General features: G+C 47.6%; 1 protein-coding gene across 1 annotated transcript in view; it reads left to right on the top strand.

Annotated features, from left to right (window-relative positions):
• Positions 1–27,007, top strand: part of DNAH3 (dynein axonemal heavy chain 3) — a 594,186-nt gene that overhangs the window by 217,862 nt on the left and 349,317 nt on the right. The window contains exons 22-24 of the mRNA XM_075319752.1: positions 2,584–2,763; positions 6,253–6,389; positions 17,198–17,399. Of these exons, the coding sequence (XP_075175867.1) occupies positions 2,584–2,763; positions 6,253–6,389; positions 17,198–17,399 (519 nt within the window). The remainder of the gene's footprint in view (positions 1–2,583; positions 2,764–6,252; positions 6,390–17,197; positions 17,400–27,007) is intronic.

Genomic DNA, 27,007 nt, shown 5'->3' with positions numbered 1-27,007 from the left:
TAGTATCTCCAGTACTAGATCAGAAAGACAATGACAGCAGTGTGAGCAGACGTCTCTTTCCTCAGCACTCCTGGCAGTGCGAGTGGCCTTTTCATAACTCAATGACCTGGTATCTCTGGTATTAGATCAGAAAGACATGGTGCACGGCGGTGTGTGATTTCTTCTTTAGTCAAAATTTTTGTTATTTCAAGTATTAGATAAAAAAGAAAGAGTGGACTGCAGTGTGAGCAGCCTCTTCCTATCTCAGCACCCCTGGTATCTCCAGTATTAGATTAGAAAGACAGGGTGCACAGCAGTGTGAGTGACCTTTTCTTACCTCAGCATGCCCCAGTATCTCTAGTATTACATAGCACTATGAGCAGCTTTTTTTTTTACCTAAGCACTCCCGGTAACTCTGATATTTGTAAAGACAGGCAAAAATACAAATCAATGAAAAAAGGTGAGGACGCATTGAGGAGATGTAACTAAAGGGTTATTCTGAACATAAAATTGTGGATTACAGCCTGCCATAGATAAAGGAAGGAACATTGATGCACGTTTATGCCTACAGCTCCATTCCAACTGGGCATTTCACAACCCCTTTTTCTGGATTAGTGAGGGTTCCAGTAATCTGCAGGTGTTAAGGGGGTGTAATACGCAGCGATATCGCTGGTGAAAGCACCCGCCCCCGTCGTTTGTACGTCACGGGCAAATTGATGCCCGTGGCGCACAAAATCGTTTGGAGCTGTCACATGAACTTACCTGCATAGCAGCGTCGCTGTTGCTGGCAAACCGCCTCCTTTCTAAGGGGGCGGTTTGTGCTCCGTCACAGCGGCGTCACTAAGCGGCCGCCCAATAGAAGCGGAGGGGCGGAGATGAGCGGGACATAACATCCCGCCCACCTCCTTCCTTCCACATTGCCGGCGGTCGCAGGTAAGCTGTAGTTCGTCTTCCTGAGGTGTCACACATAGCGATGTGTGCTGCCGCAGGAACGACGAACAACTTGCGACCACTACAATCAACGATTTTATGAAAAGGAACGACGTGTCAACGATGGACGATAAGGTGAGTATTTTCCATCGTTAACGGTTGTTCCTTGCTGTCACACACAACGACGTTGCTAACGATGCCGGATGTGCGTCACGGAATCCGTGATCCCGGTGATATATCGTTAGATCCGTCGTTGCGTGTAATGGGGCCTTTACCCCATCCCATGGATTGGTGATAACCTTCAATGTTGGGAATAACCATTTAAAGGAAATCTGTCAGCAGGTTGTGATGTGTTACTTATTACACTGTGTGCTGTTGTTTCAATACAGAAAAAAAAGAAATACGGCACTCCTGGAATCTGGAGGTGCCCAGATCGGATTCGACTCCGTAGTGAATACAAGAAGAGAATCTGGCGCTCAAGTTAATGCAAAGTGAGTATTTTAATTGTGGTCCAACTGAATGGTGTACAACATGTGACATTTCGGTTGGCGCCACTACGATTTGTGATCCTTATCGCCAACCACTTGCTCCGCGTCTCTACCTCATACCCTGATGTGGCTCACATCTCGCTCCATTGTGCATCAAGCAGCCAGATCCTCTATGTAAACCTTCTCTCAGTGTACGTTAGATAAAGGTCATCTTGATCCGAAACGTCACTTGTTGTACACCATACAGTTGGACCACAATTAAAATACTCACTTTGCATTAATGTGCATGCCAGATTCTCTTGTTTCAATACAATCAGTGTATTCTCAGCAGGAATTATCACTGCAGGACTAGGTCCTGTGCAGATTAGTCCACCTAATCTGCATAACCCCACCTCCACAACTAATTTGGCAGCTTTCTGACAATATACACTGTACACAGGAAGCTGCTGATCATGTGAGCATGTAGCAATGCTACATATACCACAGAGGAATCAGGGACTCTATCAAAACTCCACCAAGCAGTCCAGCAACACTGGAATCAGGGTCTCTGCCATCATATCATGCTACTCTCAGTTCACATAGCAAAAACCTGCTGACAGACTCCCTCTATATGAGTATTACTGTTATTTATGTGATGCCATTTTACCACTCTAATTGGTGGAGGTTTGTCCTCTCAGATCCCCACCGAGGACTTCCTTTCCAACATTGACATTCAGGGTCACTAATTATGAATGGTACTAGAGAAGGGCTGTCCTTTCTTTAGGAGTGCCAATGTCGCGCTAGGTACGGGGAAGTACCAAGCAAACGGCGAAAGGGAAGGGAAACCCTGTGTCTAGGAAGAGGGAAGATGGTGACTCCTGACCAAACCTACTGCTGATCCCTGGGGTTCCTCACTACCCTCGATAGGTTCTGCACCTATGCGCTGGGCTTGATACCAGACGCTAGGGACAATGGAAAGTCAGGGAGCATTCTGTGCAGCCAAACGCTGTGACCGTCTATGGCCTGAAACCACATGACTGTCTGTCAGCCGTTTGTTATACATTTTCCCCGGGAATGTGTGACCATATTTTTCTTCCTGATTGATTCTTGTAAAGCTCTGCACACATGGGTGGATATAGAGATGAAGAGAAATTATTTCCTAAGATTTTATATTAATGAGATCCAATATGTTTCCCATTTTCTGCAGGAATGGGAACAGACGCTGGTCCTGATTCAAGATATCCTGGACTCATGGTTAAAGTGCCAGGCGACATGGCTCTACCTAGAGCCCATATTCAGCTCCGAAGACATAATAGCTCAAATGCCTGAAGAAGGACGGAAATTTGGTATCGTGGACAGCACCTGGAAGGACATCATGTCAGAGTCGGTATGTAAAGGAGATTTTACATTACCCCGAGGCAAATCTGACTATGTGACGTAAAAATAAAGACCATTTTCCAGAGATATGGGCAGAAAGCGCAGAGTAGATATGGTTTGTCTCTGACAATGACCTAAGATCTAAGTGGATTGACATGTAATCACTGTGATAAATGTGCTCCACAAGAGCATAAACCCACCGAGCGGATGCTCAGTCGCATGGATGGTTCTGTTTATCTTCCTTCATTAGCAGTAATGTATTATTATAACTGCATATTCAATGTTCTTTCATTTGTATGAATCGAACAAAACAGAGGGCAGAGGACAGAGGACAGAGGACCGCCTGCTAAAACACAGAGGAAGGGAACATTTGCTATAAATTCAGATGCTTACTACTAGCATGTTAGCCTTGTATTGCCCATCTGAGAAAGTAATCACATTTGTACTGATTAGGGACGATCGAATACTTAGATTATTCGGCTTCACGAATATTTTCCGAATACCTCGCCACTATCCGATGCGCAATGTAAGTCTATGGGAAGCCCGAATAGTTCCAAATAGCTGTTATTCAGGTTTCCTGTAGACTTACATTGCAGATCGAATATTTGCGAATAGTCGAATAGCGGCGAGGTATTTGGAAAATATTTGCGAAGCCGAATAATCGTAGTATTCGATCATCCCTAGTACTGATGTCAAGAAGAAAATCATAAACAGAAATTACAATCTACTAAGTATAAAAGTAGAACGGTACATCAAGAACTATAAAGGTAGGATGGTGTATGTGCGGACACATCACAATGATAATAAGTATCAAAGCCTAAATAGATACAGTAACATAATTGTATTTGTAGTCCCCGGCTGACTTCTTCAGTCACGTCCTTAAAGGGGTTGTTCATAATGATATTGGTGACCCATCCTTGTAATAGGTCATCAGTAGCTTTTCCATGCTCATCAGAGTTATAATGTGTACGTTGTGGTGGGATATAATAATTATTCTATATCCTCTGATCCAACCACTGGTATAGCCCAGAGGGGTGAGGGGCCAAATGTTATACACTGGGGGAAGGGGAAATGGGAGGGATGTTATACACCGGCGGGGCAAGTGGCGAGATGTTATACACCTGCGGGGTGAGGGGCTGGATGTTATACACCAGAATAAGGGATTGAATCTTATACACTGGGGGTGAGGGGCCAGATGTTATACACTGGGGGATGAGGGGCTAGATGTTATATAGTGGGGGACGAGGGGCCCGATGTTATACGCTGGAGGACGAGGGGCCGGATGTTATACAGTGGGGGATGAGGGGCTGGATATTATACACCGGGTGACGAGAGGCTGGATATTATACACCGGGTGACGAGAGGCTGGATATTATACAGTGGGGGATGAGAGGCTGGATGTTATACACCAGAGTGAGGGGTCGGATCTTATACACTGGGCAGCGACGGGCTGAATATTTTATATTGGGGGTGATGGGGCTGGATGTTATACACTGGGGGTGATTGGGCCGGATGTTATACACTGGGGGTGATGGGGCCGGATGTTATACACTGGGGGTGATTGGGCCAGATGTTATACACTGGGGATGATGGGGCCGGATGTTAAACACTGGGGGTGATTGGGCCGGATGTTATACACTGGGGGTGATGGGGCCGGATGTTATACACTGAGGGTAATGGGGCCGGATGTTAAACACTGAGGGTGATGGGGCCGGATGTTATACACTGAGGGTGATGGGGCCGGATGTTATACACTGGGGGTGATTGGGCCGGATGTTATACACTGGGGGTGATTGGGCCGGATGTTATACACTGGGGGTGATTGGGCCGGATGTTATACACTGGGGGTGATTGGGCCAGATGTTATACACTGTGGGTGATGGGGCCGGATGTTATACACTGGGGGTGATGGGGCCGGATGTTATACACTGGGGGTGATGGGGACGGATGTTATACACTGGGGGTGAGGGGCCGGATGTTATACACTGGGGGTGAGGGGCCGGATGTTATACACTGGGGGTGATGGGGCCGGATGTTATACACTGTGGGTGATTGGGCCGGATGTTATACACTGGGGGTGATGGGGACGGATGTTATACACTGGGGGTGATAGGGCCGGATGTTATACACTGGGGGTGATGGGGACGGATGTTATACACTGGGGGTGATAGGGCCGGATGTTATACACCGGGGGTGATAGGGATGGATGTTATACACTGGGGGTGATTGGGCCGGATGTTATACACTGGGGGTGATGGGGCCGGATGTTATACACTGGGGGTGATGGGGCCGGATGTTATACACTGGGGGTGATGGGGCCGGATGTTATACACCGGGGGTGAAGGGGCCGGATGTTATACACTGGGGGTGATTGGGCCGGATCTTATACACTGGGGGTGATTGGGCCGGATGTTATACACTGGGGGTGATGGGGACGGATGTTATACACTGGGGGTGATAGGGCCGGATGTTATACACTGGGGGTGATGGGGACGGATGTTATACACTGGGGGTGATGGAGCCGGATGTTATACACTGGGGGTGATGGGGCCGGATGTTATACACTGGGGGTGATTGGGCCGGATGTTATACACTGGGGGTGATTGGGCCGGATGTTATACACTGGGGGTGAGGGGCCGGATGTTATACACTGGGGGTGATGGGGCTGGATGTTATACACTGGGGGTGATTGGGCCGGATGTTATACACTGGGGGTGATGGGGCCGGATGTTATACACTGGGGGTGATTGGGCCGGATGTTATACACTGGGGGTGATAGGGCCGGATGTTACACACTGGGGGTGATGGGGACGGATGTTATACACTGGGGGTGATGGGGCCGGATGTTATACACTGGGGGTGATGGGGCCGGATGTTATACACTGGGGGTGATTGGGCCGGATGTTATACACTGGGGGTGATAGGGCCGGATGTTACACACTGGGGGTGATGGGGACGGATGTTATACACTGGGGGTGATGGGGCCAGATGTTATACACTGGGGGTGATGGGGCCGGATGTTATACACTGGGGGTGATGGGGCCGGATGTTATACACTGGGGGTGATGGGGCCGGATGTTATACACTGGGGGTGATGGGGCTGGATGTTATACACTGGGGGTGATAGGGCTGGATGTTATACACTGGTTGCAGTAGTAATGATGAGCAAAAAATCTGAATTCATTAAGACGTGTGTCCCATTACTTTTTTTTCCATCTTTTCAGCTATTATTTTTTTACATTTTTCCTATGTTCTTTACAGGGTCAATAGAAGATTCATCATTTCTTGTGAACTAAAGTTCTTGATGTTTGTCTTGATTTTGCAGATCTATATCCATTCACTATATTCCCACTCTGCTTTTCTTGTGCTCCCAAGCAATTAATCTTCCGAGGGCCAAGTTGGCGTGCAATGCGTGGTGATAGATATGACGGGCATTCATGACATAATACAGCCTCTATAATGAAGCCTCTCCTAACTCCAGCTCCTTAATGTTTATCAGGTTAAAGATACCAGAGTGCTTATCGCAACCAAACAGCCAAACATGTTAGAAAGGCTTCAGGAATCCAATATCCTCTTGGAAGACATTCAGAAGGGATTGAATTCTTATTTGGAAAAGAAAAGATTATTTTTTCCAAGGTAAATACTTTTTTTCTATAAGAGTTATCAAACATTTGATATGTTTCTTTCCATGCAGACACTTCTGGTTGTACCGTAAGGATCAATATGCCATTGATCTTATTTTTATTATAAAGCTGATATATATATACGATTTATCTGCTCTTATAGAGATCATATAACACCATTGAATTTCTTATATATATTCATATGGAAGCAGCTAATCTGCTGGGACGTTGCGAGATCCGAAATTGACCCCAACAGATTTACTGTTGATGGCCTGTGCTAAGGATAGGCCATTAACGAACCATTCCAGTTGGGTTTTTTTAAAGGTTTTTTTATCTATTTCACCTTCGGAGTGGTTTAACTAATGTCTGTTCCCAGCCCTAGTAATATACAATATTATGGCAGTAGTCCACGGGAGTGCCGACGCGAAGACAGGGACGACACAGGGGGCTGCGGTTCAAAGTTCTCTTTACTCACAGTTCGTAAGATGCCCCAGAGGTGCCACTCTTCGCCGTCATGGGCCTCAGCTGGTCCCGGGTAAATCAGAGACAATCACAGGTGTCTGTGGAGTGTGAGACCACCCTTCCTTGTGCTTGGTTGTGCATCCCCGTGGCTTGAAGCAGCTTGGGGACCCCTGTGTCTCTGTTAAGAGTCCCGTCTTGTATGCAGGTGGCGCGGATCCTCGCCGTGGGGCCTGGCTGCAATCTCGACCCCAGATCCTATGTATCACTGTGCTCTGGGAAATTAGGTAGTGGGCGATGATTCTTGAAATCCCCATCCCCTGCAGATTCTGGAAGACAACATAGAGTCTGATCTGCCCTAGGGCTTCTGCACCCTGTCAGCGCAGCACTGTAGGAATGGTTAGGCTCGACCTCCAGCTACCATGTTCTCCTCTGTCTCACCATCTCCACCGGTTGCCTCTCGCCCTCTTCCAGTCTGCCCGGTTCTAGCAAGAGAAGCTCTCAAGCACTCTTTCTTGCAACCGTGTTCTTCAGAGTCTCAGACCTTTCTGACTAGAAAATGGTTGTGTGTTCCTTACTTACTCAGTGCAGCCCCCACCTTCTTGATGACTCAAAGTGGCTGTTGCCCTGGTAACCGGGAATTTCCCAGTCTGGCTGGCTTGCTTAGTCGTGGAACTGTCTGACTCACTCACTGGATGTTGTATAAGTGAAAAACACCAGTGATTAATCTCTTCTTACCCAGATGAGCATTGCACCTTAAGTCAGATGCAATACACTGTGGCGACCGAGCCTCAGAGGCGCCACAGGTGCAGCCAGACTTTACAGAAAGTTTGGTTTGGCAGTTGGACTTAACCTGAACTAGTCCAAATTAGTCACTAATTGGGCAGTTTGGGTCTTCGCCCACATACAGCCAGCCATAAACAGATCACTTCCGGGGGCAAGTGGGTGGGATTTTTCAATATTTGTTTTTTGTACACACTACATCCAATCACACTATTTTTACACCCAGTGTGCATTGTCCAAACACTGCAAGCGGCTCATACACTCAGGGTATGGGATAGTGTCACTGACACTTGGCTCTTTCCTTCAGCACTCATGTTTCCCATGATCTGAAATCCCTTTTTCTATTAACACCCAGCTTTCCTATGTTCTCATATCCATCTTGTCCTCAGCATGCACCTTTCCCATGCTCTGATATATGTATTTTCCCCTCACCCATGACAGCGTAATATAAGGGTGCTGTCATGGGTTCTGGAAAAACCGGCTACCGGTAAGTAACCGTGGTGTTTCCCTCAGCACCCAGCTTTCCTGTGACATCCGAGCATGGGAAAGCTGGGTACTGAGGGAAAGATGTATAGCAGAGCATGGGAAAGATCCTCTTTCCCTCAGCACAAAACTTTCCCATTCCATGCTTTTATCTTTGTCCCCCTCACATATAGCTCTCCAAATACTATAATAGCCCCCACATAGTCTTCCATATGGTGTAATGGGTCCCACATAACCCTTCATATATTTTAATGCAGCCCCCATAGTTCTTCATATTGTATTATGCAGCACTCATACTGTTTATGCACACCCATAGGTCTCCATATATTATAATGCAACCCCATAGTCCTCCATGTTTTATAATGCAGCCCCATAGCACTTCATATTATATTATGCAGCCCCCATACCATATAATACACCCCAAAGTCAATGTATAAGGTGTCTTTCATATTGTATTATGCAGCCCCATACCGCTTAATACACCCCATAGGCTCTGTCCACTGTGTACTCACTGATTAAAAAAAATAAACAAGTCCTCACCACTCCTCGTTCCCCCGGTCAGTGTCCCGTGTTCTGCAGTCTCAGCTCAGCAGCACGTTGTAGTGATATCACCGTGCTCTGCTGCACTGAGATGTTGAGCGCAGGCACAGGGGGAGAATGATTATGGATGGAGCGGAGCGCTACGCTTCATCCTTCATCATTATTTTGTGCAATGGCCCGAGGTTGAGGGAGCCCGATGCCGCCGTTGTCACCAGGCCCTCCTGACTCACGGGCCCCATAGCGGCTGCGTGGTCTACTACTGAACAGCGTAGCTCCTCTCGCACAGATAAGAGTGGAACCCTGCCGGGCCCAGTTGCAGTCGCGATCTCTGCGACCGCTTTCGTTACGCCCCTAAGTGAACCTTTTAGGACACAGCCAATTTTTATTTTTGCTATTTTATCTCTTCTTTCATGATCCGTAACTTTTTTTTCTATCAACATTGTTATATAAAGGCTGTTTTTTGCAAAACTAAGTTGTAAGTTTATCTAATGTGCTAAAAAAGGGGGAGGGGAGAAAATTCTAGTGAGGTGTAATGGCGGAAATAAACACAAGTCTGCTATTTGTTTTTTTGAGTTTTGTGTTTGCAGAGTTCATTGTGGGGTAAACATTACCTAGTAACATGATTCTCTAGGTCAGTACTACAGTATTACTGAGACACTAAACTTATATAGTTTTTTTCTCTAATTATTTTAGCTACTTTAAGTGATTTTGTAAAAAAAAATAAAATTGTCTTCTATCACCATTTTCTCAGAACTATTATTTTTCCCATCAATGATAGATTGCTTTTTGTGTACCAAGCTTTTCTTTTTATTGGTACCATTTTGCTGCATAAGGCTACATGCGCACACTGCAGTTTTTTCTGCACACAAACTGCAACCAAAACTGCACCTTGTCAGAGAGAGCTCTTCCCGATTGTCCTGGTGCGGTAGCAATCGGGGTAATAAGGGGTTATTGGCAGCCCATAGCTGCCACTAAGCTCTAGGTTGGTGATGTCAGGCGTCTATGAGACACCCCACATCACTAATCTGTAAATGAAAGTAAATAAACACAAACAGCCAAGAAATCCTTTATTTGAAATAAAAAATAAGCCCCCTGTTTCACCACTTTATTAACCACCAAAACAACCTTCCAGGTCCGTAGTAATCCACACGAGGTCCCTCGGCGATTCAGCGCTGCTACATCCCTGTCCTGTCACAGCGAGCGGCCATACAGCATGACTGCCAGCCGTGAGTGTGGACAGAGCTGCAGCGATCAGAATGAACTGCAGTGAACCCCTGACGTCACAGTTATGGGTCCCGCAGTACGGCGTGTGTCGCAACAGTGACATCACGGATTCACTGCTGTGAGGTTCAGGCCACTGCTAAAGTGAGTGGTGTGGTTGGCGGTGCCATCACTCACGTGAGTCTTCCAGCTGCGGCTCACTTCAGTCGCGGCCTGATTTGCGCTCACAGGTGGTGCGCAATTACCTGTGTGACTGCACCGCTGGTCGTGCAGTTCACTTCAGTCACTCAGGTGGTTTGAGAGCAAACTACCTGAGTGACTGAAGTGAGCTTCATGAATAGCGGTGCCATCACTCAGGTGTTTGCGGTCCCAGCTGAAGTCAGCGGTTAGTCTGAGTGACGACACTGCTGACAGAGGGAGTCTCTTCAGTTGTACTGTATGATGTAGACATGCCCACAGCAGCTGCGATTAGTTGCAGTCAGACGAGCCCCCATGCTGAGTGACCGCTGTCTGACTGAAACCAATCACAGATGGGGGGAGGAGTCAATATGTATGAGGCTAAAGATCGGGTTCGGAAGAAGATGAGAGGCCGCCGTAGCAGTGTGACAGCCGGCGATCTGTGAGTATGTACTGTTTGGAGAGAGAGAGGGAGACACAGACACCGACACTGACACACGGACACCGACACATGGACACCGACATGCCAAATCACTCCAGCATTGATTTTGTCATTCTGAAACTAAGTTGGTGAGCTGCGTTTTTGTTGACAATACTGCAGGTAAAACACATGCGAAATGCAGGCCAAACACACCAATTTGTAACCATGCGTTTTTCCTTGCGTTTTTGATTCCCTCATTGATTTCAATGGGTGACAAATGTTGACAAAAACTCAAGAAAGAATGAACACGCTGCTTCTTTTTTGTCACAAACTTTAGAAAAAAACAAAAAAGGCTGACAAATAAACTGCAACCTGCGCACAGCAAACCTGACTCATAGACTTTGCTGGGAAGTCAAATGTCAGAAAGTTCTGACAACAAAACTGCACCAAAAAACGCGACAAAAATGTGACAAAAAAACCAGCGTGCGCATGTAGCCTAAAGGATATTTTAGATTTTTTGGGATGGAGGTGTCTTGACAAAAAAATAGGCTTTTGCCTTAATTACATTCCCCAGAATGATTTTCCCCCGTAAATCGGTGTTAAGGGGTTGGAGACATACAATTCTAAGCGAAACCCGGGGTCCACCGTGATATGGGTGGATATAGATGTTAAGGGCCCAGAGAGCTGGACGGACAACTACAGACGTCAGTATAATTCGATTCAACTGAATAGAGCACAAAACGGGCAGTGTTATTATTACACTCATTTTAGTACGAATAACCGTGGGGTCAAGGCGACCACAGCGGGGTTGACAACTGAGCACCTATTAGAAAATACTAGTAAAAGTGCAGCAGAGCCACACTAAGCATGCGAGTGCTGTAGCACCTACCACAAATAATGAGCTGCAGGTCAGCAGATCGCTTAATCAGCGCTGCTGCCTAGTAAAATAAAAGGCAATTAGGTAACAGAACGCAATACCTGCGCTATTACACAGTAGAGATGAGACCGGCTTAGAGATAGCAGTGGTAACCCCAGCACTATCACTGCTGGTATATATAAGGAGTACTGCGGTAACCAACACGCTTAACCAGTGCCGTTACCCGCAAGTATTACTCTGTAGCGGAGTGAGCAAAGCGAGCCCGCCAGAATTATTGAATAGATGATTGTAAGAGACCTGCCTAACAGACCCTCATGTCATGCCACAAGGCAAGAAAAGACTGAGAGCCATCCGACGTCAGCGGCGTCCATATGTAACCAAAGCCCCACCTAGTCTCCGCTCATGCCCAATCAGCATAGCTGGCGTCCAACAGCCAATCCGAAGATGCCACATCACGTGCGTACGCAGTGGACAAAGAGTGAGACTTACAGTAGGATTCCACTTGCGAGAGACTCGAGCGTATCTGGCATCGCATCCCCCGAGACGGCCTGCCTCTCTCCCGACAGGAGCGAGTCAGTTGCATCTATTTCTATGCAGCTGAGACGCTCTCGACAGGAAAGAGGCAGGCTGTCCCGGGTGATGCGATGCCAGATACGCTCGAGTCTCTCGCAAATGGAATCCTACCCTTAAGGCCGCTTTACACATAACGATATTGATAGTGATTTTGTTAGCGATGTGACACACCCAAATCGTTGCTACGATTTGCCGAGATTGCTCATAGGTCGTTTTTTAGCGGTCACACGTACCCATCTCACAAACGACACTACATCATTCAGCGATATATTGTTTGACCAAGGCGGTCATGTGGACACCGTCACACAGCATTCCTCCCAACAATTCCAGCAAAGGCAGAAGCGTATAATTGTCCATAGCATACACGCTGGCGTGATACCAATCAGAGTTGAGGAGGCGTGGAGCATTGCTCGTAACGACACGCCCACATCGCTGAAGACGGACACACTAGCGATGTTGTTCGTCGTTGGCAGGGTGTCAAATGTAGCAATATGTCTCCTGCATTCGCAACGACAAACAATATTTTGAAAATGAATGACGTGTCAACGATCAACGATTTTCGCTAGTTTTACGATCGTTCAGATTCGCTCGTAGGTGTCACACGCAACGACGTCACTATCTGACGACATGTCGTCGGGGGTCACAGTTTTTGTGATGCACTTCCGTCATCATTAGCAACGTCATTGCGTGTGACACCTATGAGCGACTCCGAACGATCGCAAAACTAGCGAAAATCGTTGATCGTTGACACGCCGTTCATTTTCAAAATTTTGTTCGTCGTTGCAAACGCAGCAGACATATTGCTATGTTTGACACCCTGCCAACGACGAACAACATCGTTAGTGCGTCCGTCATCAGCGACGTGGGCGTGTCGTTACGAGCAATGCTCCACGCCTCCTCCGCTCTGATTGGTGTCACGCCAGGGTGTATGCTATGGACAATTATACGCCTCTGTCGTTGCCGGAATCGTTGGGAATGCTGTGTGACGGTGTCCACACGACCGCCTTGGTCAAACAATATATTGCTGAACGATGTAGCGTCATTTGTGAGATGGGTACGTGTGACTGCTACAAAACGACCTATGAGCGATCTTGGCAACTTGTAGCAACGATCTGGACGTGTCACATCGCTAACGAAATGGCTCGCAATGCCGTTGTGTGTAAAGCGGCCTTTAGTCTCTGGCGGCTAAACAGCCACCAGTAACACAGCGGAGGATTGGGCCAAACACTGAGAACGGCGCCGAGGTGGCGCAGAACCCGCAGAATGGGTCTTGGGCAGCGGAGAAACAGGAGGCACCCTGACTCTGACCCGAGAAGGAGGACTTCTCCGGCATATAGCCATAACAATCGGCTTATTATACCAGCATCCCTGTTCTTGGAATAGGTGATAAATTATCTAGTGGAGTAAGCCCTATAAGAGAATCTTTCAGTAGGATCAGCCATCCTAAGCCATCTATATGGGCATATGGAGGTCATAGAAACCCGAATAAAATGATACTTTGATATCTGCAATCCAATGTCTTATTCCAGAGAAATGTTTTCTTATAGGTAAATGAGGACAGACATAGATCTCCCTGAGAATCTGCTTACGTGTAGATCAAGAGAGCAGACTGTCAGTTCTTACATGTCTCACACCTGTCCCTTTTTCATTTAAAATAAGCTCTGGAGATTCCTTTTAAGGACGCATGTTCCTCTTTAATCATTGCTTTTAGAAGAACATATGGTGTATCACAAAGGTACCACAGGCGACAAACCGGATGCTGATAGACCCATAATATATTTTATAGACTCCATATAAATACCATCACAGTGTGCACCTTTTAAGGCAAAGCTATGAAAGCAGGGTGAGAATAAATAATTTGTGGACTTAGAAATACGTGCATTTGTATAGATAGATCAGTATGTCATAATTTCTCCAATTACCCCATGGAGCGTTATTTGGAGATTATGCTGAGAGTGCATTTTTTTTGCATTTCAAATGAAGTGTTTTCACATTGGGAATTTTACGCTGAGTGCAAGAGTACATTTATACTGCAGAGAATCATTTGCATACACTGTGTGCAAAGTACAGCCGGCAGACTGATTTGGAAGAAAACAAGCTGCTATATATTCACTATATTAAGAAAAGTAAAGGAGAACATTTGGCAAAAAAAGAGTGTAACTTAGAAGAGTCCTGCAACTTCAAGAACGATAGTGAAAAATGGGTAAAGAATTGGATCACATTAACTTTAAATGAGATGACTGTGACTAATGGCCTGGTACTTTGTGATGCAAAACCTTCCCCTACTTCAAGGTGGACCAGTTACTTGTAGTGCCTGTAAGGGAAATGTACAACGGTAGAGGGGTGGCATTGGTTTATCTGTATCCATGTGGCTGTTTCTACAGGTTCTTTCAAACTGTCGCCGAGCAGGATACCTTGAACCCTAACAGGCCTTGCAATTAACCCTGGCTAGTGAGCTGGCCGGCGAGGAACACTAGTCCCACCGCTGCACTAATACAACGTGAAGGGTAGGAAGATAAACAGGGGGAAAAAGGATACCAACACCAACTCCATGGCTGCAGCCACACTCCGAGGAAGCAGATGGATGGGCTCAGGTCAGAACCCCAGCAGCTCTTTCCATCTAGATGACCAGGATAGAATGGATTCTATCAACAGCACAGGTTGATGGGTATTGCCACTATTTGAAGGTGGTTGGTGTGGTAAAAGAGTGGCTGCACCTGACATGGACTGCTATAAAGCTGCTGGCAACAAAACTGACATTAACCCTTAATACATCAAAGGAAAGAAAAACACCAGGATCTCACAAAAAAAAGAAAAACACTCAGGGCCCAAACCTGTCACAAGTCTCCTAATAGCGGAAGATGTCTGTGACAGGCCGATTGTGATCCATAATTCCTTTTCTCCTCCCTCCAAGGAAACAGAAGATCACTTTAGACTGGAACAGTTAGGTATTTCTGTTATTTTTCCCTTTTTATTTATAACTGTTTTTGCTTATTTTTCATTTTTTCCCTTTTTAAAACTTTCTTGTAAGCACTAAATTTTTTATATTAAATCTTAAAACTTTAATAAGTTTGTTCCTTGTATTCTCTAAAGAATCCATAGCCTTATAGAGATTGTGTCCCCTGGTGGATTGTTAGACAGTTGTATATTTTGGGGACTCAGCACCCCTTGTGTTTGATGAGTGGTGGTAGCGTGTGTTGTGTAGCTCCAGGGTGTGTAGACGGGTATCGGGGTGTAATTTATTCTCAATTTATAGCCTATAACAGAGGTTGAGTTCTGGATTGAGTGAGAGGAGATAAATTTAACACTTGCAGGTGCACTCCATACCACGTGCTGAGGAGTGTGTACGTGACCGTGCCCTACTCTTTACTAACTAGGAGCTAGAACTCTAAAATAGCTGTATATGGGTGTTTCATGTTTCCAGGCTTTACCTCTTACCTGATGGTATACCCGGCTCCTCTTATGATTAGCCAGTCTGATGCAATGTCATTGTTGAGGCATGATGCACGTGTTGTCGGACCAGTTCGGCTAATCCAATAACGTGCCGTAGATGCCATCAGGTAAGATATGGTTTTTAAGCTACTCATACAGCAGTGACAGAATTATTAATTGGCCTGATCCTGTGAAACGTATGGCACCAAGTCTATTTTTTGGCTGTAAGACTCTTTATACTAATTGGATCTTTGCAAGGAGAACCAGTTTCCCCAAATAGCAGAATATTGGGATTCTCCCACAATTACTATTTTTCGTCTATCCACAAGTAACCAATTATTGAGGGTCTCACACCTCGGACCTCCACTGAGAACCAAGGTACTTGAACAGAGCTGCAGTAGCGCATTCATTGACTATAATACCGATAAAAATCGTTAAGCGCTACACTAGGTAATTTCTACCAATACCATATACTTTGCATGAAGAAGGATCGTGATTTCCTGTTTTATTACATTGGGAAATCGGGAACCTTTTTCCTGGAGATCAGTAGACCTTCCAACCAATAGCAACCATCCTGTGGATAACAACACATAACACAAAAAAACATATAGTCATGCAAACCAAGGGGGTAAAGAAAGTGTCACCCTGGGGATAGTGCCACTAAATGTTAGGCAAAGTCAACAGGATTCATATGATACTACAATTTCCTAAAATTTAATTTTAGTAATGACAGCTGTAATGTTACATTCACCCATCCATCGATGGATTATGTGTGTAGAAATACATAGTTAACCATCCAACATCTATCTAATATATAAAGCTGTGTGTGTGTGTATGTATATGTGTGTGTGTGTGTGTATGTATATGTGTGTGTGTGTGTGTGTGTTTGTATGTCTGCTAAAGGAATCTGCACCGTTGCATTTACAATCACGAAATTTTGCATAGACGCCTCATGTGACTCAAGGGACGTCATAGACTATGTTTTGAGGGGAAAATTTAACCCCACGCTTTACAGCTATTTGCAAAAAAAAACCTGCTTATATTAAAGTGAATGGAGCTGGGAGCTACAGGTCATTATTAGGAGCTGTGATTGGTTGCTATAGGCAACGAAGGACATTCTTGGCATAAGAAGCTTATGTGTGAGGTAATATATCGGTGGAGAGATGGATAGAGAGAGACAGAGCGAGACAGTCAGACACAGGCAGACAGAGGCAGACAGAGAGATACAGACAGATACAAAGAGAGAGAGAGACGGATAGAGAGAGACAGACAGATAGAGAGAGACACAGAGAGACAGACAGAGACAGAGAGACGGATAGAGAGAGATAGACAGAGAGATAGAAAGAGACAGACAGAGATAGACAGACAGATGTCTAGAGAGACGGATAGAGAGAGAGGCAGACAGAGAGACAGAAAAACAGACACATAGACAAATAGAGAGAGAGGAACAGAGAGAGAGGCAGACAGGGAGAAAGAGACAGAGAGAAACAGACAAAGATAGAGAGAGATAGAGAGGGAGACAGGCAGACAGGAAGAAAGACAACCAGAGAGAAACAGAGAGATGGAGAGAGAGACAGGCAGACATAGAGGCAGACAGGGAGAGAGACAGACAGAGCGAGATGGATAGAGCGAGATGGCTAGAGAGGCAGACAGAGAGGCAGACAGAGAGACAGACAGAGAGGCAGACAGAGAGGGAGACAAACAGACAAAAGAGAAGGAGAGTGGGAGAGAGAAAGTTACTATCCCGGGCAATGGTGGATACTACAGCTAGTTTAGAATATAAAGGAATAATCCAGTTAGAATAATTACTACTTTAGGATTTTTTTTTAATTGTTTTTGTATTTACTTCAATAAGGTTTTTTTTCCTCTCCAATGATGAGCTCCTTGAAATCCTGTCTGAAACGAAAGACCCCTTACGAGTACAACCTCACCTGAAGAAATGCTTTGAGGGGATTGCAAAGTTGGAGTTTAGCGATAATTTGGAGATCACTGGAATTATCAGCTCCGAGATGGAAACTGTTCCTTTAACGCAGAAGATCTACCCTGCAAAGGCGAAAGTAAGTTACTTGTATTCTGTTGAATTTATGCATCTTACTCCAATTATTAACTTTATCTCTTTGGAAAAAGAAAATACTTTACTATAGAGCTACAACTAGAATATATCCATCCTGTATCCAATCCTGAGAATTATAAGTGCTAATAAATCATGTTCTCTTCTTTGACTAATGCGCAGTGCACTAGTTCTCCAGTATTAGAAAAGTGCTGTACTGACCTTGCCTGCATTAAATTAAATACTAAAATAAGAGCAGTATAAATAGATATATACAGGCATGGCTGAAAATGTTGGTACCTTCAAATTGTTCCAGAAAGTGAAGAATTTCTCTCTCAAAATTATTGCAATTACAGGTTTTGGTATACACACAAAAAAACGAGAATAAAAGGCAAATTGGACATAATTTCACAAAAAAATTCCAAAATTGTTGGCATCCTTAACTTAATATTTGGTTGCATACACTTTGGAATAAATAACTGCAATCAGTCGCTTCCTATAACCATCCACAAACTTCTTACACCTGTAAACTGGAATTTCGGACTCTTCTTTATAAACTGCTCCAGGTCTCCCATATTTAAAGGCGTCTTCTCCCAGCAGCAACTTTAAGATCTCTCTATAGGTGTTCAATGGGATTTAGATCCAAACACATTGCTGCCACTTCAGAACTCTCCAGTATTTTGTTTCAATCCATTTCTAGGGGCTTCTTGAAGTATGTTTGGATTCATTGTTCTGTGACCTAGGACACATTCCCAGCTTTCTGACACTAGGCACTACATTGTGACAATTCAGATTTCATGATACCTTGCACACAGTCAGGAAACCCAGTGCTAGAGGCAGTAAAATAGCCCTAAAACATCTTTGTGCCTCCACCATATTTGACTGTAGGTACTGTATTCTTTTCTTTGTAGGCCTCATTCCATTTTTTGTAAACAGTAGAATGATGTGCTTTACTAAAAAGCTCTGTCTTGGTCTCATCTGTCTACAAAACACTTTCCCAAAAGGATTTTGGCTTTCTAATTTACATTTTGGCAAACTGCCGTCTAGCTTTTTGATGTCTCTGTGTCAGTAGTGGGGTCTTCCTGGGTCTCTTGCCATAGCATTTAATTTCATTCAAATGTGGACGGATAGTTTGCGCTGACAATGATGCCCCTTGAGCCTGCAGGACAGCTTGAATTTCTTTGAAATTTGATTGGGGCTGCCTATCACCATCCGGACTATCCTGCATCACAACCTGTCATCAATTTTCCTCTGCAATCCACATCCAAGGAGTTTAGCTACAGTGCCATTGGTCATAAACCTCTTGATTTTGCTGTGCACTGTGGATCAAGGAGCATCATGATCTCTAGAAATAGACTTGTAACCTTGCGATTGTTGATATTTTCTCCAATTTTGGTTCTCTAGTCCTCAAACAGTTCTCTTCTCTTTCTGTTCTCCATGCTTAGTGTGGAAAACATAGTACAAAGGTTAAGTCAACTTCTCCCCTTTTTATCTGGTTTCAGGTGTGATTTTCATATTGCCCATACCTGTTACTTGCCACAGGTGAATTTTATTGAGCATCACATTCTGGAAACAAAGTTGTTTCCCCAAAATTACCTTTTTTTCTCTGTTTATTTTTGTGTTGTTCCAATACACACAAAGGAAATAAACATGTAATTGCAATAATTTTCTGAGAAAATACTTCAGTTTCCGGAGCAGTTTCAAAGGTGCTAACACTTTCCTCCATGACTTTAAAATAAATCTTTTTAGCAGAAATCATAAGACTGTGAAAGACAAGTTTTAGATTGGCATGTGGTAAGATTGTGAGGAGAGTTGTGCACATGGCAAACAAATACAGTTCTTTAAAATGCATTAAAATGGATATCCAGTCATTAGCCAAAATTATATGTAAGTCAACTCCTTTATCAGCTTGTAACTAAAGATGATGCAAAACTAGTCACTGGACCCGATTCAGCAGCCCGGCGCAGAGAGTATTCTAAGACCACCGGACAGCAGCCATGCTAACCGCTTCCTATCTGCTAGTATACGCTATCAGTTATGATAGTGGTACCTAAGCTGTTAAAAGAGGATTAAAAGACCCCCTTTGACAGGATCAGCCCCCTACGATCGCAATTGCGGGTGCCAATCTTTGTTTTGGTACTCTGAGATCATCATGACCATCATCATCATAATTTGGGTCGGGTAGCCATTTAGATCCTGGTATAATTTGGGTAGGGTGGCCTGTTAGATCCTGGTATAATTTGGGTAGGGTGGCCTGTTAGATCCTGGTATAATTTGGGTAGGGTGGCCTTTTAGATCCTGGTGTAATTTGGGTCAGGTGGCCAGTTAGATCCTGGTATAATTTGGGTAGGGTGGCCTGTTAGATCCTGGTATAATTTGGGTAGGGTGGCCTGTTAGATCCTAGTATAATTTGGGTAGGGTGGCCTGTTAGATCCTGGTATAATTTGGGTCGGGTGGCCAGTTAGATCCTGGTATAATTTGGGTAGGGTGGCTTGTTAGATCCTGGTATAATTTGGGTAGGGTGGCCTGGTAGATCCTAGTATAATTTGGGTAGGGTGGCCTGTTAGATCCTAGTATAATTTGGGTAGGGTGGCCTGTTAGATCCTGGTATAATTTGGGTAGGGCGGCCTGTTAGATCCTAGTATAATTTGGGTAAGGTGGCCTGTTAGATCCTAGTATAATTTGGGTAGGGTGGCCTGTTAGATCCTGGTATAATTTGGGTAGGGTGGCCTGGTAGATCCTAGTATAATTTGGGTAGGGTGGCCTGTTAGATCCTAGTATAATTTGGGTTGGTGTGGCCTGTTAGATCCTGCTATAATTTTGGTAGGATGACCTGTTAGATCCTAGTATAATTTGGGTAAGGTGGCCTGTTAGATCCTAGTATAATTTGGGTAGGGTGGCCTGTTAGATCCTGGTATAATTTGGGTAGGGTGGCCTGTTAGATCCTAGTATAATTTGGGTAGTGTGGCCTGTTAGATCCTGGTATAATTTGGGTAGGGTGGCCTGTTAGATCCTGGTGTAATTTGGGTAGGGTGGCCTGGTAGATTCCTGGTCTGAATTCCCCCTCTGGAACCACTCACTATAATGAGGCAGATGCAGTCACTTTTCACTCCGTCTGGTCTCTGTTTCGACAGTGTCCCATCATTTTAGACGTCTTCTTAGTGCACAACGACCACAGTCTTGTGCATGCCTAAAACGATGAATACCACCCAAACAGAGGCCAAACATAATCCAAAGTGTCTCCATCTACCTCATTATAGTAAGTGGTTCCGTCTTGGGTTTCATCTGAATTGCATTTTTGGGGGATTTACATGGAAACCCCAACTTAAGTGCTCAGCGCAGAACACAAGAATCTGATCCCAGCCTTATACTAAAAGGGGATCAAAATATGTTCTGTACTTTAAAATGTTACAAATAAAATCCTTATCTTGTTGTAAGGGGTGGACGGACCCCTTACAAGGAGGCGCAGTTTCCCCCCCTGAAGATACCCCACGCTGGGGTAGATAAAGCTGTTAATGTTAATGATTAATTGTGTTTTACTGCATTTGTACAGTGTAGATGGGTTTCCCCTAGTGGCCGGGTGGGACGGCAGTGTAAGGGGTGGGTAGACCCCTCACCAGGAAGTCTAGTTAACCCGGAAACGTTATTAATAAAAATGTTTTATATTGTATTCATGTATGCTGTTGTCAGGGTACCCTCTAGTGGCCGGGTGGGACGGCTGTCACCACAGTAGGGAGGAGGAGCCGGCAGTTTAGGAGGCAGGAAAGTGTGTGAGGGAGTCAGTTGTCTCTGGGACAGGAAAGAAGAAGGAACATCCAGGGGCAGAGTGTGGCAGCTGAAGTACAGGGGAGCCGGAGAAGACAGGAGCAGGCGGAACCTCGTAGGGTGAAGCAGTCCGGTGTGGGTCCGGGCTGCGGGTAGCCAGAAGTGGGAGCCGGGCGAAGTGAAGTAGTCAGGCACGTCGTCCACTTGAGGGAACGCTATAGTAGACTCCCCCTCAGCTGAAGGAAGCGCCATAGCATTGTGCTTTATTACTGCCAAGTGTGAAGAACTGTGAAGAATAAAAGATGTTTGTTGTTTGCATTGACCCACGCCTGAAGAGTATTTGTGCGCCGGACAACACCTGCACCACCACACTCTGCCCCACAAAGGCACCTCCTGTCCCCCCAGTGACGGCGACGCCAGGGGTAAGCCTGTCAGCAAGGGCCACGACTACAAGGCCGGAGGCACCCCTGGCACCCCATTACAATTGGCGTAGTCGGCAGGATCCGGATCATATGCAAGGGGACCCGCTCCAAGAAGATGGAGACCAAGTGGTGCCAAGGGCCCCTGACCCGGACTCTCAGCGAAGATTTACAGTCCCATGGTGGGAAGAAGAAACAGTGCCTGAGGTGAAGGACCGGGCACAAGATGGCGGCAAGGTGGCCGTCGTCTGTGAAGAAACAGAAAGCGCGCGAAGCATTGGCGCCAAAAGAAGAGCCTGGGGCTGGCCGGTGCCGAAAAAGAAGTTCGGAGTACTCCGCCCAAAGAGGGGAGGTGCCGGTCCCAGGGCACGAACAGAGACATGTACAGTGGGCGGCGTTGTAAGAAGAAAGAAGTGCCGTCGCGGAGGGGTCGAGCTGTGGTGCGAGGCTAAGGGTGGAGTATCCTCAAGAGCGGGAAAAGTGAGCCCGCCTCCACTTCCTCTAGTCTCGCCACTGACCCAGACGCCATTACTGAGTACTAGTGTTGCCGAGAACATGGAGAAATTGGACGAGAGCCGTCTGAAGCAGGTGGTGTCTGCGGAGGGATTCCCTACCTACTTGCCGGCTGTACCCGGAGGACCGGGGCAAGCCAGTAGGGTGACGTGGCTCACAACATGGGACGCGGAGACCGGTGCGACCACAACCGAGGTCCGGGCGACCTACGCCGCCCAGTTGCCGTCGGGGAGCCGGATGTTGGGAGCCCCATATCCCTGCCCAGAGAGACCCCCGCCAGCTGCGGTGGGGTCTGGAGCACCTAGCCAAACTCCGGCAGAAACCTACGCCCCGAAACTAGAGAGAGACGACTGGGGTTTCTATTGGGACCCGGTGCTGCCGTCTCCCCTACCAACCCGAAGATCCCCGTCACCCGAGTCGGACCCAGTGCAAGAGCGGCTGCTCGTTGAAACCGTCGCCCGGGAGATCATGGCGGGTCCCCACGGCGAAGAGCTTGAGCGTCAGTATACCACTGGAGTGGTCGTCAAGTTTAACCAGAGAGAAGGGTACGGCTTCATCCGGGATGGCGAAACCGGCGACGACTACTTTTATAATCGCGTCAACTTGGATACGGAAGGCCTCCCGCAGCGGTTGCATACCCTATACCCGGGAGAAAAAGTACGATTCCTGAGAGAAGTGGGCTGCCGGGGCTTGTTTGCGGTGGGGGTGCACCGTACGCCTACTGAGCAGGAGGCTGCCCAATGGCAGCAGGAGGTAGAGTGGGAAGAACACCAGGCCCGGCGACAAGCGCAACGAAGACCGGTGCTGGCTGAAGCCTCCCGACCCCGACATACCGTAGCCGTAGCTCCGGCAGTCATGCCCGTGCAAAGTACCGACCCGGAGAAGGGAACCTCGCCGGTACTGGCGATTAACCAGAACATTATTACTCACCCGACGATTGTTATGGGCAGTCCGCCACCGTCCCGCGCAGCGACCCCCTCACCTCCGTCAGAGCCTGAGGAGCCCAAGCCAGGGGCTGCAGCAGCGGAGCAACTCACCAGTCAGGAGCCTTTCCGGCGGCTGCGCCGACTACCCGGGCAGTCCATTTCGGAATACATCCAGGCGCAGAGGGCTGAGTGGCAACGGGCCTTCCACCCGGAGTGAGTATCGAGATCGGAGGAGGGCGGGACTGTTCTGTTTGAAGCCGGCGTGTTTAAGCCGGAGAAAGTTTGTTGTTTGAGTTGCATATTCCGGAGTGAGCCTGCTTGCTGGACTGAGCCAGGGGCTCCTTCGTGTTATTGAGAAGAAAGCTTCCGTGTTCCTGCGGTGACCGACAAAGACCGGGAGCGCTGCCAAGCCTCCGGGCACATCAAAGACCGGGAGTGCTGCTAAGCCTCCGGGCACACCAAAGACCGGGAGCGCTGCTAAGCCTCCGGGCGCTGGACAGGTTCGCAAGTTGATTGAACATGTTTTATGTGGTTTTAACAGTTGTAATTTTAGATTGGAGCCTGGCCGGGAGGCTCAGGTTAAAGAGGGGAGGAGTGTAAGGGGTGGGTAGACCCCTCACCAGGAAGTCTAGTTAACCCGGAAACGTTATTAATAAAAATGTTTTATATTGTATTCATGTATGCTGTTGTCAGGGTACCCTCTAGTGGCCGGGTGGGACGGCTGTCACCACAGTAGGGAGGAGGAGCCGGCAGTTTAGGAGGCAGGAAAGTGTGTGAGGGAGTCAGTTGTCTCTGGGACAGGAAAGAAGAAGGAACATCCAGGGGCAGAGTGTGGCAGCTGAAGTACAGGGGAGCCGGAGAAGACAGGAGCAGGTGGAACCTCGTAGGGTGAAGCAGTCCGGTGTGGGTCCGGGCTGCGGGTAGCCAGAAGTGGGAGCCGGGCGAAGTGAAGTAGTCAGGCACGTCGTCCACTTGAGGGAACGCTATAGTAGACTCCCCCTCAGCTGAAGGAAGCGCCATAGCATTGTGCTTTATTACTGCCAAGTGTGAAGAACTGTGAAGAATAAAAGATGTTTGTTGTTTGCATTGACCCACGCCTGAAGAGTATTTGTGCGCCGGACAACACCTGCACCACCACACTCTGCCCCACAAAGGCACCTCCTGTCCCCCCAGTGACGGCGACGCCAGGGGTAAGCCTGTCAGCAAGGGCCACGACTACAAGGCCGGAGGCACCCCTGGCACCCCGTTACAGCTGTCCCCATAGAAACAGTGCAGGAGAAAGGAGGAGCCGGCAGCAGAAGGGGGAGGGAGAGAAAGTGTTGTAAGGAAGAAAGTGGGTTTTTGAGGCAGTCGAGTCCGGGACAGGGGAGAAAGAGCAACGGGGGCAGAGTGTGGGAGCCAAGCCGACATCTAGCGAAGGAAAAGGAAAGAGAAAGTGTCCTCTATGGTGAAACAGAGTTGGGTGGGTCAAGTCTGTGGTAGCCGGAGTGGGAGCTCAGGTGAAGTGGAGTAGCCGGGCACATCCCCCCTCAGAGAGGAGACGACAAGAAAAGCTTTTCCCGGCAGGAAGTGTGACTGCGTATTACAAGATCCGTGCAGTGAGTCTGTTGTAACACTCTGTGCAATAAACATGTCGTTTGGTTCAACTGATCTCCGCCTGCAAAGTCTTCCTGCGTCTGACAGCGTGCTCTCTTCCACCACACTCTGCCCCACAGAACAGTCCCCTGTCCCGGTAGTGACGGCGGAGCCGGGGGTAAGCCTGATGGAAGAAGGGGCCACGACTACAACCCCCGAGGCACCCCTGGCACCCCGTTACATGTGGCGTAGTCGGCAGGATCCGGACTATTGGCGAAGGGTCCCGGTTCCATATTGGGAAGAACAAGGCGTTGGACCAGGCACAGGATGGCGGTAAGATGGCCGCCATCTTCACGAGCACAGCGAGCGCGCGAAGAATTGGCGCCAAACGAAAGACCCTGAGTTGGCCGGCGAAGAAAAAGAAGTACAGAGTACGCCGTCCAAAGAGGGGAGGTGTTGGCCCTAAGATGTTACTGAAAACATGTGAAGAGGGTGGCAGTGCAGAAAAAAAGAAGAGTCGCTTATGCTGGGTCGATTTGATGTGCGAGACTGGGGGTGGAGTCTATGCAAGAGCGGGAAAAGAAGGCCCGCCTCCACCTTCCCCAGTATCTCCACTGTCCCCGGCGCCATTACAGGAAAAGCTGCAAGAGACGCCAACTCAGCAACTGACTAGGAGTGAGATGGAGACTCAGACAAAGCAGCAAGCTGCAGCGGGCACGCTGGTGGCAACCAGCCTGAGAAGAGGACGCCCGAGGCAGAGTGTGGCTGAGGAGGCACTTACCATTAAGCTACCGGCTGTGCCAGGAGGTCCGGAGCGTCCCGCAAAAGTAACGTGGGTCACTTCATGGGATGCCGTGACCGGTGAAACATCCACTGAAGTCCGGGCCACCTACAAGACGCAACTACAGCCGGGAAGCGAAACCCTGGGAACACCCCTCCAGAGTCCGGAGGTGGTTGCGCCAGTCAAGGTAGGACCTCCAGCCCCCACAGAAGTTCCGGCCCCGGGAGAGCAACATGCCCCGGAGTTTGAGGAAGATGAGTGGGGATTTTTCTGGGAGCCGGTAAAGCCGGCGCCCCTGACCCGACGACAGTCCCCGCCGCCTGAAACAGATCCGGTGCAAGAAAGGTTACTGGCCGAGACCGTGGCCCGGGAGATGCTGGCCGGTCCCCTTAGTGAAGAGTCTGATGCCGGACTGTGCAAGGACTCCCTCCGTGATGGAGACTTTATGTCTGTTGTTTTCACCTACAAAGACCGGGAGTGCTGTGAGAGCCTCCGGGCAAACTGCCTACAAAGACCGGGAGCTCCCTTGGAGGGACTCGGGCGCAGAACTCGTGCGCTCAGTGGTTGTTCTTTTCTCATGAAGGTTTTAAAGTTTGATAAAAAGATTGCCTTGCTAGTTAAGATTCTGTTTTTCAGATGCGAGCCTTGCCGGGAGGCTAAGGCAAAAAGAGGGGAGGAATGTAAGGGGTGGACGGACCCCTTACAAGGAGGCGCAGTTTCCCCCCCTGAAGATACCCCACGCTGGGGTAGATAAAGCTGTTAATGTTAATGATTAATTGTGTTTTACTGCATTTGTACAGTGTAGATGGGTTTCCCCTAGTGGCCGGGTGGGACTGCTGTCCCCATAGAAACAGTGCAGGAGAAAGGAGGAGCCGGCAGCAGAAGGGGGAGGGAGAGAAAGTGTTGTAAGGAAGAAAGTGGGTTTTTGAGGCAGTCGAGTCCGGGACAGGGGAGAAAGAGCAACGGGGGCAGAGTGTGGGAGCCAAGCCGACATCTAGCGAAGGAAAAGGAAAGAGAAAGTGTCCTCTATGGTGAAACAGAGTTGGGTGGGTCAAGTCTGTGGTAGCCGGAGTGGGAGCTCAGGTGAAGTGGAGTAGCCGGGCACATCCCCCCTCAGAGAGGAGACGACAAGAAAAGCTTTTCCCGGCAGGAAGTGTGACTGCGTATTACAAGATCCGTGCAGTGAGTCTGTTGTAACACTCTGTGCAATAAACATGTCGTTTGGTTCAACTGATCTCCGCCTGCAAAGTCTTCCTGCGTCTGACAGCATGCTCTCTTCCACCACACTCTGCCCCACAGAACAATCCCCTGTCCAAGTAGTGACGGCGGAGCCGGGGGTAAGCCTGATGGAAGAAGGGGCCACGACTACAACCCCCGAGGCACCCCTGGCACCCCGTTACATTGTCCCGCAATAAAAACCCCAGCCCCCATTCAGGTCCGTCATCTGTCACTGGAAATATAGGCGGTTCTCACATTACTGGTAGCACAAAGTCTGTAAAGCAACAGCTCCCACCCCCCAAATAAAATCCAGTGAAATCTGCACTCCCAAATCCAAGTGCCCCCTCCTTCTGAGCCATACCTAAGCTACTGTAATGCCCTGCACATGAGGTAAGTGACACAGCTTTTCAGGAGAACT

Source organism: Anomaloglossus baeobatrachus, chromosome 7 (genome assembly GCF_048569485.1).
Source record: "Anomaloglossus baeobatrachus isolate aAnoBae1 chromosome 7, aAnoBae1.hap1, whole genome shotgun sequence".
Lineage (NCBI taxonomy): Eukaryota > Metazoa > Chordata > Amphibia > Anura > Aromobatidae > Anomaloglossus > Anomaloglossus baeobatrachus.
This window is presented reverse-complemented; position numbering and strand designations above follow the sequence as displayed.